Source organism: Artemia sp. Qi Xiang Cuo, chromosome 13 (genome assembly GCF_049724085.1).
Source record: "Artemia sp. Qi Xiang Cuo chromosome 13, ASM4972408v1, whole genome shotgun sequence".
NCBI classification, from domain to species: domain Eukaryota; kingdom Metazoa; phylum Arthropoda; class Branchiopoda; order Anostraca; family Artemiidae; genus Artemia; species Artemia sp. Qi Xiang Cuo.
Window position 1 is genome coordinate 52,660,858 of NC_142806.1, and position 16,860 is coordinate 52,677,717.

The following is a 16,860-nucleotide window of genomic DNA, read 5'->3' on the forward strand; positions in this document are numbered from 1 at the left end:
TGTATTCATTAAACATTTTTAAATTGCTTTTTACTATTATTAGTTGATTTTGGGAGAGGCCTGTGCTAACCATTGTGAAGGAGTATTGCTCTTAAAAGGCCGTGATCTGGCTACTTTAGGGGACTTACAGTGGTTGCTTAGCCCCCCCCCCGAGTTTAGAATCCAATGACGCCGCTGCACCTGAGCAGACCAAATAGACTTGTTTGAGGCTTTTGGCAAGGACTGGTATCAAGCTCGGTTGTTTTTAATACCTTAAGGAGTAACAAAAAATATTGCTGGAGGATTCAGTTTCAATCTATGCAACCTTAGCCTAGAACAAAAGAATAAATAAATACAGAAAGGTTTCCATTCTGCGTTTATCTAGATATACGGTATGCAGGTAGAAACACTGTCTACTATTTTAAATTTTTACAGAAGAACCAGAAATATAATTATTGAAACCACGTGTGGGAAGACTGGGAACTATTAACTTTTACTAGTTTTTCGGCGTTAGCAGCATAGCCTATTGAGGAAAAATGTCTTTCAGAGGTCGTGGTGGAAGTAGAGGTTTCCGTGGTGGTGGAGGTGAGAATTATTTTTTAGGCCTATTTATCTTTGGCCAATATGTCATTAGCCTACTGACCTACAAATAAGGTGAGCCCACTCAATGTCTTTTTTATGCTCTTTCTAAATGTAGGCTAATAGTCATTTTAGGCTACTCAGAAATTCAATTTAAGCCCTTTATGGACCCTCAAAGCTGATACCTTTCTGGTAAATATTGAGCAGTTGGTCAATATATACCAAATCATATTATTGAGTTTCAAATAAAGTGAATACACCATTCGATGCCTCTTTTTATGCTGATTACGAATATAATAAGCATTTCTATTGGAAATGAATTTCGGCCCCCCCCCAAAATCGGTTATACCAAACCAAACCCTTAATTGGCATATATAGGGGGGGGGGGCTGAAATTCATTTCCGATAGAAATACTTATAATATTCTTAATCAGCATAAAAAAAGGCATCGAATGGTGCCTGGGACGAATTTTGGTCAATATATACAAAATCATATTATTGAGTTTAAAATAAAGTGAATACACCGTTTAATGCCTTTTTTATGCTGATTTACAAATATAATGAGCATTTCTATTAGAAATTAATTTCAGCCCCCCCCCCTAGATAGGCTATGCTATACCTAACCTAACCCTGAATTGGCATATATAGGGGGGCTGAAATTCATTTCCGATTGAAATGCTTATTATATTCGTAATCAGCATAAAAAAAGGTATCGAATAGTGTATTCACTTTAGTCCTAACTCAATATGATTTGGTATATATTGACCAAGCAGTTCATATAGGCCTAGTTGACCTACTAGCCTAATAAAGTGAACATAGGCTAACACTCAATGGCAGTTTTTATGGTCTTTCTGAATATCATAATTACTTCTTCCAAATTCAATATTAAGCTGTTTTAGGACCCTTAAAAATAATACTTTCTTTGTATAGCCTATTTTTTGGATAGGCTATAAAAATGGGTTAAACATTTGTTTCTAATGCTATTTCATTTTCTACTTATTTAATAACAATTATTGACAATAAACTTGGTAAATTTTTTGCCGGTCATATTAGGCCTGTTTTTTAGCACTAAGATCTTACATCTAGATCTTACATCTTTCTGCAAAGATTATTGTTTTTTAACTCATCTTTGTTCTAAGATCTTACAGCTCACTGATGTTAGCAAAAAGTGTGAAGACTGCCACTCTTCTGCCATATAGAACAATGATGAGAGAACTTTGATGATTTCTCATCACTGTTCTCAGGCTGCTGATCAGAGCAGAATGATAAAAGAGGTTTGCATAAAAACAACAAAAGATGTAAGATCTTAGTTCAAAGATTTCACTTTTAAGCATTTTCTGACAAAAGATGTAAGATCTTAACATTGATGAGTAAAAAAATGGCCCTATTATTAGGGCTGTTTTTTAGCACTAAGATCTTACATCTAAGATCTTGCATCTTTCTCCAAAGATTAATGTTTTTTAACTCATCTTTGTTCTAAGATCATTACAGCTCACTGATATTAGCAAAAAGTGTAAAGAACACCACTGTTCTGCCATATAGAACAATGATGAGAGAACTTTGATGATATACTCATCATTGTTCTCAGACTGTTGATCAGAGCAGAATGATGAAAGACATTTGCATGAAAACAAAAGATGTAAGATCTTAGCCCATTGATGAGTAAAAAATCAGGGCTATTGACTTACTAATAAAGTAAACATACCACTTGATGCCTTTTTTATGCTCTTTCCAAATATAATAATCATTTTTGTTGGAAATAAATTTTCTATTTTCCCCCTCCCCTATGTGTACCAATTCAGGGTATGGTAAAATTTTATTTTAGCTACTTTTGGCTATCGTGGAAAATGGTTTGCCTAGGTTAGGAAAATGAAACTTTCAGGGATGGGTCTATAGGCTAAATTGTGTCCCAGGAAGGTATTTTGAAGTACCTATCTTCACTCCTTCTCCCTCTAGAGGGTCCTGAAATGTGTGTACATAACAGGTTGAAACCTATTGAAATTTTGACAAAAAACATTTTACCTTAATGTTCAGTTATTAGTTTCCTTTTCTTTGGCTTTAGTTCTGAAAATGCAATTCCTGATATTTGAGTAGAATTTTAGCTGTATCAATGTTTTTTTCAAAGTTCAGGAAATGAACCCATTTGCACATCTTTAAAACCTTATAAATTGGGATTGAGCAAAGTTGTGAAGCTGGAAACAATTTTGTTGTACTTTATTTAAGAAGAAGATTTATTTGCAACGTTTCACTTTTATATTACAAAGATTTTTAGAGGTCATCAAAGGTCAGGACACTGTAGAGAGAGAAGGAGTGGAGGTAGGTACTTTAAAATACCTTCCTGTGACATACTTTTGCCTGTAGACCCATCCCTGAAAGTTTCATTTTCCTAACCTAATCCCTTTCCAGGATAGCCAAAAGTAGCTTGAATATTTCAAAGGATTAAGTTGACAACTCTGGTCTGTCTGTCTGTCTGCAAATTTAGTTTGTTTTTTTGTATGGGATAGAGGATTAGAGCTACTGCAGAGCAGTTGTCAGTTATTTGGAAGTGAATAATATGAACTACAAAAAATTTACCAAAAACTTAACATAAACACATATTCTCCAAATGCCACAGCATGATATGGAGGAGGGATAACAAAAAAATTAACATAAACCTCAGAAGGGGTGTAAAAACACAACTACAAGATTATATGTCCTGCTACCACTGGCTTAACACTCCACAATCAACTACTTCCTTAACACTTGTCAATAAAAGTAAAACACTATCTTTAATGATTTAATACCAATTTAATCTATCAACTATGCATCCTATTACATTAATCATTAAAATCATGTTTAGAAAAGAATTCATTCTTCAACAGCCTTTTAAATTTGCTTAAATTGCTATTTTTAATATTCTCATTTAACAAATTCCATAGCTCACCTGCTCTAAAAATAAGAGAAAACCCTGACCTAGACATAACCAAATTATTAATGTAAATTTGTTCATTGACCTTGTGCCATGGGAATTGCATGAACACATTAGAAAAGAAGCAGACTTACCTCTGACATAATTATACAAAAAAACGGAATTTGTCAAACTGTCCAAATGGAATTTGGACAGTTTGACAGTCAAAATTTAAAATAAATTTCTGGTGAACTATTATCTCAATTAATCAGTAGTACTGAACCAATCCTGCTCAAATCATCCTCAGGGCCATACTGTGGTGTTTCTTTTGATCCTGAAATTTTCCCCATAGTACAGTGCAGATGGTTTGTTACCTTTGTATTATCCTTTCTTGTTTTAGTTTAAAGCTTTTTCCAATAGGCAATGATTAGAAGTCTTCCAAAAAAAAAGTCCCCCCAGATCCCACCCCAAATACCAGTGAAACTGATACCCATCCTGGCTGGTCAAACGCACTATCTCAAAGTTCATATGATAGCTACAGTTTTGAGAATAAGACACTGATCAGTGTAGGGGCTAATTTCAGTATAAATTACGATAATGGGTTTCAAGAGGTCCTTTCTTGAAGCTCTAAAAGAAGGGAAAAAATATCCACAATCAAAATCATTTCCCCTTTCCCTACCCAAGATCCTCCCTCCCAAAACTTAGGAATTTACCATAAAATTTCTCATATTACCCCCTTTGAAATAAAAAAGATTACTGCAATAACAGTTGCAATTTTCAAATTGCTAAAATCAATGTTCTCTCTTAATATTCACTGTGATGGATCTCTACTAATAGCTGTCCAAGATCAAAAATCAGCAGAAACAATAATCAACCTAAAATCCCTTCTGAATACCCCAATTAATGCATCTAAATGGAACCCAAAACAATCCCCAACAAAAACAGTAGTTTATAATGTTCCCCAATAAACACCTATTCAGGAGTTAAAAGAAGGGCTCTCAGATAGGGCTGGAGACACAATCCCAGTTGAAGATGTTACCCAACTTGGTAAACCTAACTCTAATGGCCTAAAAACAAGAAGATCCTTCTTATTTACACTGAAGAAAAAAATTAACATCCCAGAAAAGTTATTCCTATTTGGGCAAATGAAACCACGCAAGGAATACAAACCAAAGCCTATCCAGCGTCAGAAGTGTCTGAAACTAGGACACACAACAAACAAATGCAACGAAATTCTTCTAAAGTGGAGCAATTGTAAAGCATTCAATCCTAAGCAGTTGGCAACTTGCAGCAACACTCAGCTTACATGAATCAATTGCAAAGGCCCACATGAATCTACCAATAAATCACTATGCCCTACATATAAGACAAGAGCACTAACACTCCAAATAGCAACAGAGAAGGCCATCCCATACCCCTTTGCAGCAATGGAAGCAAATGCTGTCCCACAATACCAAATAAAGCCAGTAATGAAACCAACCAAAACCCCCAAGTCAAACGCCCCCAATGTATCAAGTACCCCGTATAAGACACCATCCTCTAAGCCCCCTAGCTCACATCCCTAGCAGAAGGAATCACCAAGTCAACAAGCCTCCTTGTCTGGTGAGATGAGGTAAGCCTGCCCCCCTCCCAAGAAGAAACAAACCAGAGACACTACCAGGAATTAATCCCTTAACTGACAAACAGGATGCACAACCAAACATGCAATCCCCAAATATATGCTTATTCATTCTAAACTGTAATGCAGTTCAGGCCATGAGCATACATCAACTACAGAAAACAAAACTCATTGCAGAATTGGCAAAAATCTACATCCCTGATGATATGCTCATTCAAGCAAAAAAAGATCTTGCTTTACTTTTAACAAAGCTGAACATTGATACACAGTCATATGACAAATAAATCAACAACACAACACATATCAATACTCCAGTGAAATGTAAGATCACTGACAGAAAATAAGTTAAATGAACTAATATCTTTTATGAATAGTAAATCCATTAATATTGCTTGCCTCCAGGAAACTCATTTAACCCAAAATCAACAAATTAAGGCTCTGGGATATACTATCCCGAGAAAGGATAGATCATCAGAGAGAAAAGGAGGTGGAGTAGCTTTATTAGTTAAAAATAATATAAAATTCTGTGGCATCAATTTTCCAGATTTTGCAAATGATGTTGATGCAATTGGTATCAGTGTTTGGCTGACTAATACAAAAACCTACATAATAAGCTTTTATAACCCTAATGGCCAAACTACAGATGCCATGGATTTCTTTAATTATATAAATAATTCTAATATGTTAAAAAATATCATTATTTTTGGAGATTTCAATGCCCACAGCCTTTTGTGGGGGAATAAACCATCAAATAAAGCTGGTAAATTGATTGAGCATATGACTTCAAATAATATTGATTTAGCTGCTGCTACCCCTACAAACCTGAATACATATTTCCACCCTAAAAGTGGCAGATTCTCTAAAATTGACCTACAAATTGTGTCATTAAATATTTTGAATAAAATTTATACGAATGAAATTGAAAGTCCGTGAACTGACCACTTTGCTATAGTCAACTCCCTAAATGAACCTGCTGAAACTCTATCATATACCTCCAAATATATCAACACTAAAGCAAATTGGTCTATGTTCCAAAATAAGCTAAATGATGAAATTACAAGTTTCACCCAAAATTCATGCCTTTCAAACCCAACAGTTGACACACATGCTGAAGTCTTGACATCTTTACTAATAAATACAGCTAATCATGCTATCCACAGACAACACCCAAAAAAACCTTCCCTAAACACATTCCTAAAGCATGGTGGACAAATGAGTGCCAAAATAAATGGAGTATAAAAAAGGCAGCTAGGACAGAATTCATAAAAAAACCATCACCTACTACATATTTAAAAAAATTAAAAATTACAAGCAGAGTCTAATCTAAAATGGACTATAATAGATGCTAAACATAAATACTGGAATAATTTTGCAAATAATCTCCAGAGAAACACATGAGCCAATTATACATAAAGTCATAAGCCACATCTGTGGGAAAAAGACTTCCCCCAACCCACTCCTGAATGAGCTTATACATAATAATACCCATTATGACAATGATAATGAAATAGCTAAGCTATTTGCAACTCTTTTTGTTAATAAGCTAACATCAAATAATCGAAGCAAAATGTCCCCAATTCCTATGAACCCAAGTTACCAACCTTGCCCAAGATCCAAGTATATAACTAGTCCATTTTCAATCCAGGAAATGAATAAGGCAATACATCATATTAGGACCAAAACGAGCGGCAGCTATGACAATATATACCCTACATGGATAAATAATCTCACCCTTGCATACAAACAAGAACTGCTAAATTGTTATAATCACGCTTGGGCGTCTTCTATGTTCCATAATATATGGAAATGTTCGTCCCTCCTACCAATCCTAAAGAAAAATAAACCCAAAGTTAACCCTGAGTCCTATAGGCCCATAATGATTACTCCTGTGATGGGGAAAATAATGGAGAAAGTGATCTATTACAGACTCCTGGTTTGTTGAAAAAAAATAATATGATCCCTCACACTCAAACTGGATTCAGGAAACACCACTCCTCAACAGATGCTTTCATTTTGCTAACAAATGCAATAAATGAATCATTCTAAAAAAATAATGTCCTAGTTGCAGCTTTCCTAGATTTTGAAGGGGCATATGACAATGTGAACCACCAAATCCTTTTAAACAAACTTGCAAACCTTGGACTACCCCCCAAGCTAGTATCTTTTATACCCCACACGAATCTACAATATGCTGACGATCTGGTGCTATGGTCATCTGGCAACACCTTTGAGATAGCACAGTCAAATCTGCAAATGTCACTTTTCCAATTTGAAAAATTCTCTCAACATTCAGATTTACCCATTGCACCTACCAAGTCAAAAATAATCCAATTTCACTGAAAGTGAAGCCATGTTAATGCAAAACTAACTCTAAATAAAACAACTATTCCAGAAGATAATCATATTAATTACCTAGGTCTCATGTTTGACCAAAAACTTAATTTCCACCTCCACATTTCAAACACAATAAAAAAATGCTATAGAAAAACAAATATACTAAAAAGACTTCTTTCCACACTGTGGGGCTGTAAGGAGAAAACCTTACTCCAGTTTTATAAATCACATATAAGACCCCATATTGACTATGGGCTCATCGTATATGGTGCATGTGCAAAGACCCAGATGCAAAAAATTGAAACAACACACAATGATTTAATACGTCTCATATTTGGCCTTTGGAAACCAACAAGCACCAAGTTTCTGCTTATGGAGAGTGGATTAACAACAATAATGGAGAGACGTAGCTTTCTCTTGACATAACATCTTACAGAAATTGAATCAAATAGCTCACACACCCTACATAATTGGTTAAGAAATCCAGCCATGTATAGAGGCATTGCAGATGAGTATGCCAATATTCAGAAGAAGTTTCCCGTACCACCAAAGTCTATTGCACCCACTTTTGCCTAATCCCCTCCATGGAATTGGGCAAGTCCCATAATAAATACTGATTTCTCAAAGTGGAATAAAGATTTAACCCCCATCCCTTTTGTCCAGAAAAAATTTGCTGAAATTAATACAATTACATGTAATAATCCCTTCCAAATATTTGTTGATGAGTAATAAATGAATGAGAAGGTAGCAAGTGGTGCTTTCCTTCCTCACCTGAAAATTGCAATGGGTGAGAGATTATATAATAATTTATCTATAATGTCTGCTTAGTTAAATGCCATAATCATGGCATTAGAACACCTTAAGGAAAACCAACTTTTGATTCCAAATACAAATAATATTATTGTATATTCCGACTCTTTATCAAGCCTTGAGTTGCTGGCTTCAGCTCCTCAGTATAAGTTGGACATTGACACTTATCATTGTCTCAGTATCATAGATAATCTTGCTTCAAGTGGCATAAGAACGTATTTTCAGTATATTCCTAGCCACTCTGGCATAAGTGGTAATCACCAGGTTGATGAAATAGCAAAAAAATGCTATAAATATTGACCAGCCAAGTGGGAGACCAATCCCGATTAGAGATATTTACCGATGGAGGCTATCAGATATTAATTTAATAAGATTGATCCTATCCTTTCCCCCTTTCCCAATAAGTATTTTTCTAAAATTTATCATAGAATTTGTTCTGGAACAAATGGACTAAATTTATTTGCATTCTTGTATAAGTTTTCTAATTCAAGTGGTTCAATCCCCCTGTCCCCTCTTTGTAGGCATTGTAATATGAATAATGAGACAACTAACCATTGCCTATTTGAATGTAATATGCTGACGTCTGCACAACATACCTTGCTTTGTAAACTGTTAAAATGCTTCAAACACCACAAAATCTCACTATCAGCCAAGAGCTTAGCCAACTATACCTGCACACAGAGCATTGAAATCGACATCTATCATCTCCTAATTGAACTCCTAGAGTCAAAAAATCTACTGAAAGATATCTGAAATTATCTAATAATCATGAGGCAATCAAGCCAGTAGCTCTGTAGCCCACAGAGTGAAGCAAAAGGAAAAGGGCTAAATAGTATTACTGAAAAGCCCACCTGCTGTTAAATAGAAGAAGAAGATAAAAACACCACTATAAAAGTATAACATTCAAAAATTCAGAACAAAAATCCCAAAAAAATTCTCAAAAATCACATTCAAAAACAGGAAGAATCATCTTAAAAATTCTGCTTAAAAATTCTCAACAGCAACCTTATAAGAAAATCAAAATATATTTTCATGTGATTATTATCGCTTCTAATCAGCAGGTGTACCAAATCGATCCTGCTCAAGTCATCCTCAGGGCTATACTGTGGTGTTTATCCTCCCCATTGTATTGTGCAGATGGTTTGATATCATCTATTTTCTATTCTTTTTTTTTTTTTTTTTTTGTTTTTAAAGATTTTGCCATTAGGAATTTTTTAGAATTCCTCCAAAAAAAAACGTCCCCCAGATACCAAATCAAATTCAATAGTGCAAGATACCCATCCTGGCTGGTCAAGCACATTATCTGAAAGTTCTAATGATAGCTCTAATTCGGATAATAGGACAATGGTAACTGTAGGTCCTAATGCAAACATAAACGATGATAATGGGTTTCAAGAGGTCCCTTCTAGAGCTCTAAAAAAAGGAAAAAAATCTCCCAAATTAAAAGCATTTCCCCTCTCCCTGCCCAGGATCCCCCCTCCAAAAACTTAGGAATTTACCTTAAAATTACTCCCACTACCCCCTTTGAAATAAAAATGATCACTGCAATAAGAGTTGCAATTTTTAAATTGCTAAAATCAATGATCTCTCTTAACATTAACCGTGATGGATTTCTGCTAATAGCTGTAGAAGATCAGAAATCAGCAGATACAATAATTAACCTTAAATCCCTTCTGAATATCCCAATTATTGCATCTAATTGGAACCCATAAAAATCACCAACAAAAATTGTAGTTTATAATGTTCCCCCAGAGATATCTACTCAGGAGTTAAAAGAAGGCCTCTCAGATAGGGCTGGAAACAAAATCCCAGTTGAGGATGTTACCCAACTTGGAAAACCTAACTCTACTGGCCTAAAAACTAGTAGATCCTTCTTATTCACACTAAAGGATAAAATTGATATCCCAGAAAAATTATTCCTATTTGGGCAAATCAAACCACACAAGGAATACAAACCTAAGCCTATTCAGTGTCAGAAGTGTTTCAAACTGGGACACACGACAAACAAATACAATGAAATTCTCCAAGAGTGTAGTAATTATAAATCTTTCCATCCTAAAGAGCTGGCAACTTGCAACAGCACCCAGCCTACATGCATCAATTGCAAAGGCCCACTTGAATCTAAAAATAAATCATTATGCCCTGCATACAAGAAAAGAGCTCTAACACTCCAAAGATCAACAGAGAAGGCCATCCCATACCCATTCGCAGCGATGGAAGCAAATGCTGCCCAACAATACCAAAAACCCTGTAATGAAACCAACCAAAACCCCCAAGTCAAATACCCCAAATGCATCAAGCACCCCATATAAAACAATATCTTCTAAGCTCCCTAGCTCAAATCCCTATCAGAAGGAATCACCAAGCCAGCAAGCCTTGTTTTCCGGGGAGATGAGGCCAGCCTTGCCCTCCCTCCCGAGAAGAAACAAACCAGAAACACTACCAGGAATCAATCCCTTAACCAACAAACAGGAAGCACTACCAAAAATGCAATCCCCAAATATATGCTTATTCATTCTAAACTGTAATGCAGTTCAGGCCATGAACATACATCAACTACAGAAAACAAAAATTATTGCAGAATTGGCAAAAATCTACATCCCAGATGATATGCTCATTCAAGCAAAAAAAGATCTTGCTTTACTTTTAACAAAGCTGAACATTGATACACAGTCATATGAAGAATAAATCAACAACACAACATTTATCAATACTCCAATGGAATGTAAGATCACTCACAGAAAATAAGCTAAATGAACTAATATCATTTATGAATAATAATTCGATTAGTATTGCTTGCCTCCTGGAAACTCATTTAACCCAAAATCAACAAATTAAGTCTCTGGGATATACTATCCTGAGAAAGGATAGATCTTCAGAGAGAAAAGGAGGTGGGGTAGCTTTATTAGTTAATAATAATATAATATTTTGTGGCATCAATTTTCCAGATTTTGAAAATGATGTTGATGTAATTGGTATAAGTGTTTGGCTGAATAATTTAAAAACCTACATAATAAGCTTTTATAACCCTAACGGCCAAACTACAGATGCTAAGGATTTCTTTAATTATATAAATAATTCTAATATGTTAAAAAATATCATTATTTGTGGTGATTTCAATGCCCACAGCCTTTTGTGGGGGAATAAACCAGCAAATAAAGCTGGTAAATTTATTGAGCATATGACTTCAAATAATAGTGAATTAGCTGTTGCTACCCCTCCAAACCTGAATACATATTTTAACCCCAAAAGTGGCAAATTCTCCACAATTGACCTACAAATTGTGTCTTTAAATTTTTTGAACAAAATTTACATAAATTAAATTGATAGTCTATGTACAGACCACTTTGCTAAAGTTTGCTACCTTAATGAACCTACTGAAACTTCATCTCATACCTCCAAATATATCAACACTAAAGCAAATTGGTCTATTTTCCAAAATAAGCTAAATGATGAAATTACAAGTTTCACCCAAAGTTCATGCATTTCTAACACAGCAGTTGACACACATGCTGAAGCCTTGACATCTTTACTAATAAATACAGCTGATCATACTATCCCCAGGACAACACCTAAGAAAACATTCCCTAAACAAATTCCTAAAGCATGGTGGACAAATGAGTGCCTAAATAAATGGAGGATAAAAAAAGGCAGCTAGGACAGAATTCATAAAAAAACCAACACCTACTACATATTTAAAAAAATTACAAGCAGAATCTAATCTAAAAAGGACTATAATAGATGCTAAATATAAATACTGGAATAATTTTGCAAATAATCTCTCCAGAGAAACGCATGAGCCAATTATACATAAAGTCATAAGCCACATATGTGCGAAAAAGACTTCTCCCAACCCACTCCTGTATGAGCTTTTACATAATAATACCCATTATGACAACGATATTAAAAAGGCTAACCTATTTGCAACTTTTTTTGTTAATAAGCAAACATCAAATAATCACAGAAAACTGTCCACAATTTCTATGAACCCTAGTTACCAACCACGCCCAGGATCCGAGTACATAACTAATCGATTTTCGATCCAGGATTTGAATAATGCAATACATCAAATTAGGTCCAAAACAAGCAGCAGCTCTGACAATGTACACCCCACATGGATAAAGAATCTCACACCTTCATACAAATACGAACTGCTAGATTGTTATAATCATGCTTGGGCATCTTCTAGGTTCCCCAATATATGGAAATGTTCGTCCCTCCTACCAATCCTAAAGAAAAATAAACCAAAAGATAACCCTGAGTCTTATAGGCCCATAATGATTACCCCTGTGATGGGGAAAATAATGGAGAAAATGATTTATCAGAGACTCCTCTGGTTTGTTGAAAAAAATAACATGATCCCACACACTCAAACTGGATTCAGGAAATACCACTCCTCAACAGATGCTTTCATTTTGCTAACAAATGCAATAAATGAATCTTTCTCAAAAAATAATAACCTAGTGGCAGCTTTCCTATATTTTGAAGGAGCTTATGACAATGTGAACCACCAAATCCTTTTAAATAAACTTGCAAACCTTGGAGTACCTCCTAAGCTAGTATCCTTTATTAAATCCTTCATATAAGTGCGAAGTTTCATTGTTTGTGTTGATTCAGCCTCTTCACATCAAAAGACAATATCCAAAGGCCTACCTTAGGGAGCAGTCCTCAGTTGCCTCCTATTTTCCCTATATCTCATGGACATGAACCTACCCCATATGAATCTACATTATGTTGATGATCTGGTGCTATGGTCATCTGGCAACACCTTTCAGATAGCACAGTCAAATCTGCAAAAGTCACTTTTCCAGTTTGAAAAATTCTCTCAACATTCAGATTTACCCGTTGCACCCACCAAGTCAAAAATAATCCAATTTCACCGGAAGCGAAACCATGTTAATGCAAAACTAACTCTAAATAAAACAACTATTCCAGAAGATAATAATTTTAATTACCTAGGTCTCATGCTTGACCAAAAACTTAATTTCCACCTCCACGTTTCAAACACAATAAAAAAATGCTATAGAAAAGCAAATATACGAAAAAGACTTCTTTCCACACCCTGGGGTTGTAAGGAGAAAACCTTACTCCAGTTTTATAAATCACATATAAGACCCCATATTGACTATGGGCTCATTGTCTATGGTGCATGTGCAAAGACCCAGATGCAAAAAATTGAAACAACACAAAATGATATAATACGTCTCATATTTGGTCTTAGGAAACCCACAAGCACCAAGTTTCTGCTTATGGAGAGTGGATTAACAACAATAAGGGAGAGACGTAGCTTTCTCTTGATAAAACATCTTACAAAAATTGAATCAAATAGCTCACACACATTACATAATTGGTTAAGAAATCCAGCCATGTATAGAGGTATTGCAGATGAGTATGCCAATATTCAAAAGAAGTTCCCTGTACCAGCAAAGTATTGCACCTACTTTCCCCCAATCCCCTCCATGGAATTGGTCATTTCCCATAATAAATACTGAATTTTCAAAATGGAATAAAGATTTAACCCCCATTGCTTTTGTTCAGAATAAATTTGCAGAACTCTTATACAATTACCTATAAAAATCACTTCCAAATATTTGCTGATGGGTCAAAAATGAATGAGAAGGTTGCAAGTGGTGTTTTCCTTCCTCACCTGAAAATTGCAATGGGCAAGAGATTTTTTAATAATTTATCTATAATGTCTGCTGAGTTAAATTCCATAATCATGGCATTAGAACACCTTAAGCAAAACGAATTTTTGATTGAAAATTCGAATAATATTATCATCTAGTCCAACTCTTTATCAAACCTTGAGTTGCTGGCCTCAGCTCTTCAATATAAGTTGGACATTGACACTTATCATTGTCTCAGTATTATTGATAATCTTGCTTCAAGTGGCATAAAAATTTACTTTCAGGACATTCCTAGCCACTCTGGCATAAAAGGTAATCATCAGGTTGATGAAATAGCAAAAAATGCTATAAATATTGACCAGCCAAGTGGGAGACCAATCCCAATTAGAGATATTTACCGATGGAGGCTGTCAGATATTAATTTTAATAAGATTAATCCTATCCTTTCCCCCTTTCCCAATAAGTATCTTTCTAAAATTTATCATAGAATTCGTTCTGGAACAAATGGACTAAATTTCCTTGCATTCTCATATAAGATTTCTAATTCAAGTGGTTCAATTCCCACACAGAGAATTGAAATCGACATCTATCATCTTATATTTGAACTCCTAGAGTCGAAAGATCTGCTGAAAGATATCTGAATATATCTAATAAATATGAGGCAATCAAGCCAGTAGCTCTGTAGCCCACAGAGTGAAGCAAAAGGAAAAGGGCTTAATAGTTTTACTGAAAAGCCCGCCTGCTGTTAAATAGAAGAAGAAGAAGAAGTATAACTTGGTCTCTTGATCAGCAACAGCAACATTTTAAGAAATTTAAAATAAATTTTCTTGTGAAATTTATCTCAATTAATCAGCAGTTGTACTGAACCACTCCGGCTCAATTCATCTTCAGGGCTATATTGTGGTGTTTCTCCTCCCAGTATTATAGTGCAGATGGTTTGATATCATTCTATTATCCCTTCTTGTTTTTAGTTTTGTTTTTGTTTAAAGCTTTTTCCAATAGGCAATGATTAGAAGTCCTCCAAAAAAAGTCCCCCCAGATCCCACTTCAAATAACAGTGAAACTGATACCCATCTTGGCTGGTCAAGCATGGAATTGGTCAAGTCCCATAATAAATACTGACTTCTCAAAGTGGAATAAAGATTTAACCCCCATTGCTTTTGTCCAGAAAAAATTTGCAGAACTTAATACAATTACCTATAAAAAACACTTCCAAATATTTGTTGATGGGTCAAAAATGAATGAGAAGGTTGCAAGTGGTGCTTTCCTTCCTCACCTGAAAATTGCAATGGGCGAGAGATTATATAATAATTTATCTATAATGTCTGCTGAGTTAAATGCCATAATCATGGCATTAGAATACCTTATGAAAAACCAACCTTTGATTGCAAATTCAAATAATATTATCATATATTCCGACTCTCTATCAAGCCTTGAGTTGCTGGCATCAGCTCCTCAGTATAGGTTTGACATTGACGATTATCCTTGTCTCAGTATTATAGATAATCCTACTTCAAGGGGCATAAAAACTTATTTTCTGTATATTCCTAGCCACTCTGGCATAAGTGGTAATCATCAGGTTGATGAAATAGCAAAAAATGCTATAAATATTGACCAGCCAAGTGGTAGACCAATCCCAATTAGAGATATTTACTGATGGAGGCTATCAGATATTAATTTTAATAAGATTAATCCTATACTTTCCCCCTTTCCCAATAAGTATCTTTCTAAAATTTATCATAGAATTTGTTCTGGAACAAATGGACTAAATTTTCTTGCATTCTCATATAAGTTTTCTAATTCAAGTGGTTCAATTCCCCTGTCCCCTCTTTGCAGGCATTGTAATATGAATAATGAAACAATTGACCATTGCCTATTTGAATGTAATATGCTGACGTCTGCACAACATACCTTGCTTTGTAAACTGTTAAAATGCTTCAAACACCACAAAATCTCACTATCAGCCATGAGCCTAGCCAACTATACCTGCACACAGAGAACAGAAATTGATATCTATCATCTTATATTTGAACTCCTAGAGTCGAAAGATCTACTGAAAGATATCTGAGAATATCTAATAAATAAGAGACAACCAAGCCAGTAGCTCTGTTGCCCACAGAGTGAAGCAAAAAGAAAAGGGCTAAATAGTATCAACTGAATAGCGTGCCTGCTGTGAATTAGAAGAAGAAGAGCATCAGAGAGCAGCTGCTGGGAGTATTTTCAACCTAACATAAGCCTCTTGACACAGTTCAGAAGGGCTTAAATTAGCAAGTACAATATGTACTTGCAAGAAAGTACAATAGTACAATAAATTAGCAATAACAATATTTTGCAAAACTCAGACTAGACAAAGGATTGAGGAGAAAGTTCCCAACCATATTAAACTAAAATACAAAATACAGGGGTGAATTAAACTAAAATATAACATACAGATTATCTCCTTTGGAAAACAATGTTTAAGTTTATGAATTATGCCAACATTTTTTGCTAATATATTTGAAACTTTCACAATATGATCTTTAAATACAAGTGATTCATCAACAATAATACCAAGGTATGGAACACTTAAAGTTCTCCATATTGAAATGCCCCCAGCTTCAACTGAAGATATCTGGATAATGGTTACCAGACCATCTAAAAACAACAAAATTCGACTTATTATAATTAGTAGCAATCTTGTTGGACCTCATCCAGATAGATATCTTTTGAATAGTGTTAGACAATGCAGTAACCAACAATTCAGTCATTTTTGCACACACAATTGGAGCTGTGTCATCAGCAAACATCAAGAGAAAAACATTAATCTCTTTACTGGTAAAGTCTGAAACCTTATTCACAAATGGCTGAAGAGAAGAAGAAAGATCATTAACATAAAATCAAAATTAATAAAGGGCCTAAAATACACCCTTGGGGTACACCAAATCTAATTAGCAATGGTAGAGAAATTGAACCAGATTTGTATTCTTTGTAAAAAATCAGAAAGGAAACTAATTATCAAATTGAGAAATCTTCCATTAACTCTATACC

The 16,860-nt window shown here is 34.9% G+C and overlaps 1 protein-coding gene across 1 annotated transcript in view; it reads left to right on the forward strand.

The window, feature by feature from the left end:
- Nucleotides 1-456: 456 nt before the first annotated feature.
- The window catches only part of LOC148945410 (H/ACA ribonucleoprotein complex subunit 1-like), a 30,597-nt gene continuing 14,193 nt past the window's right edge, over nucleotides 457-16,860 (forward strand). Inside the window, exon 1 of the mRNA XM_089099136.1 lies at nucleotides 457-564. Within this exon, the coding sequence (XP_088955262.1) occupies nucleotides 516-564 (49 nt within the window). The 5' untranslated portion in view covers nucleotides 457-515. The remainder of the gene's footprint in view (nucleotides 565-16,860) is intronic.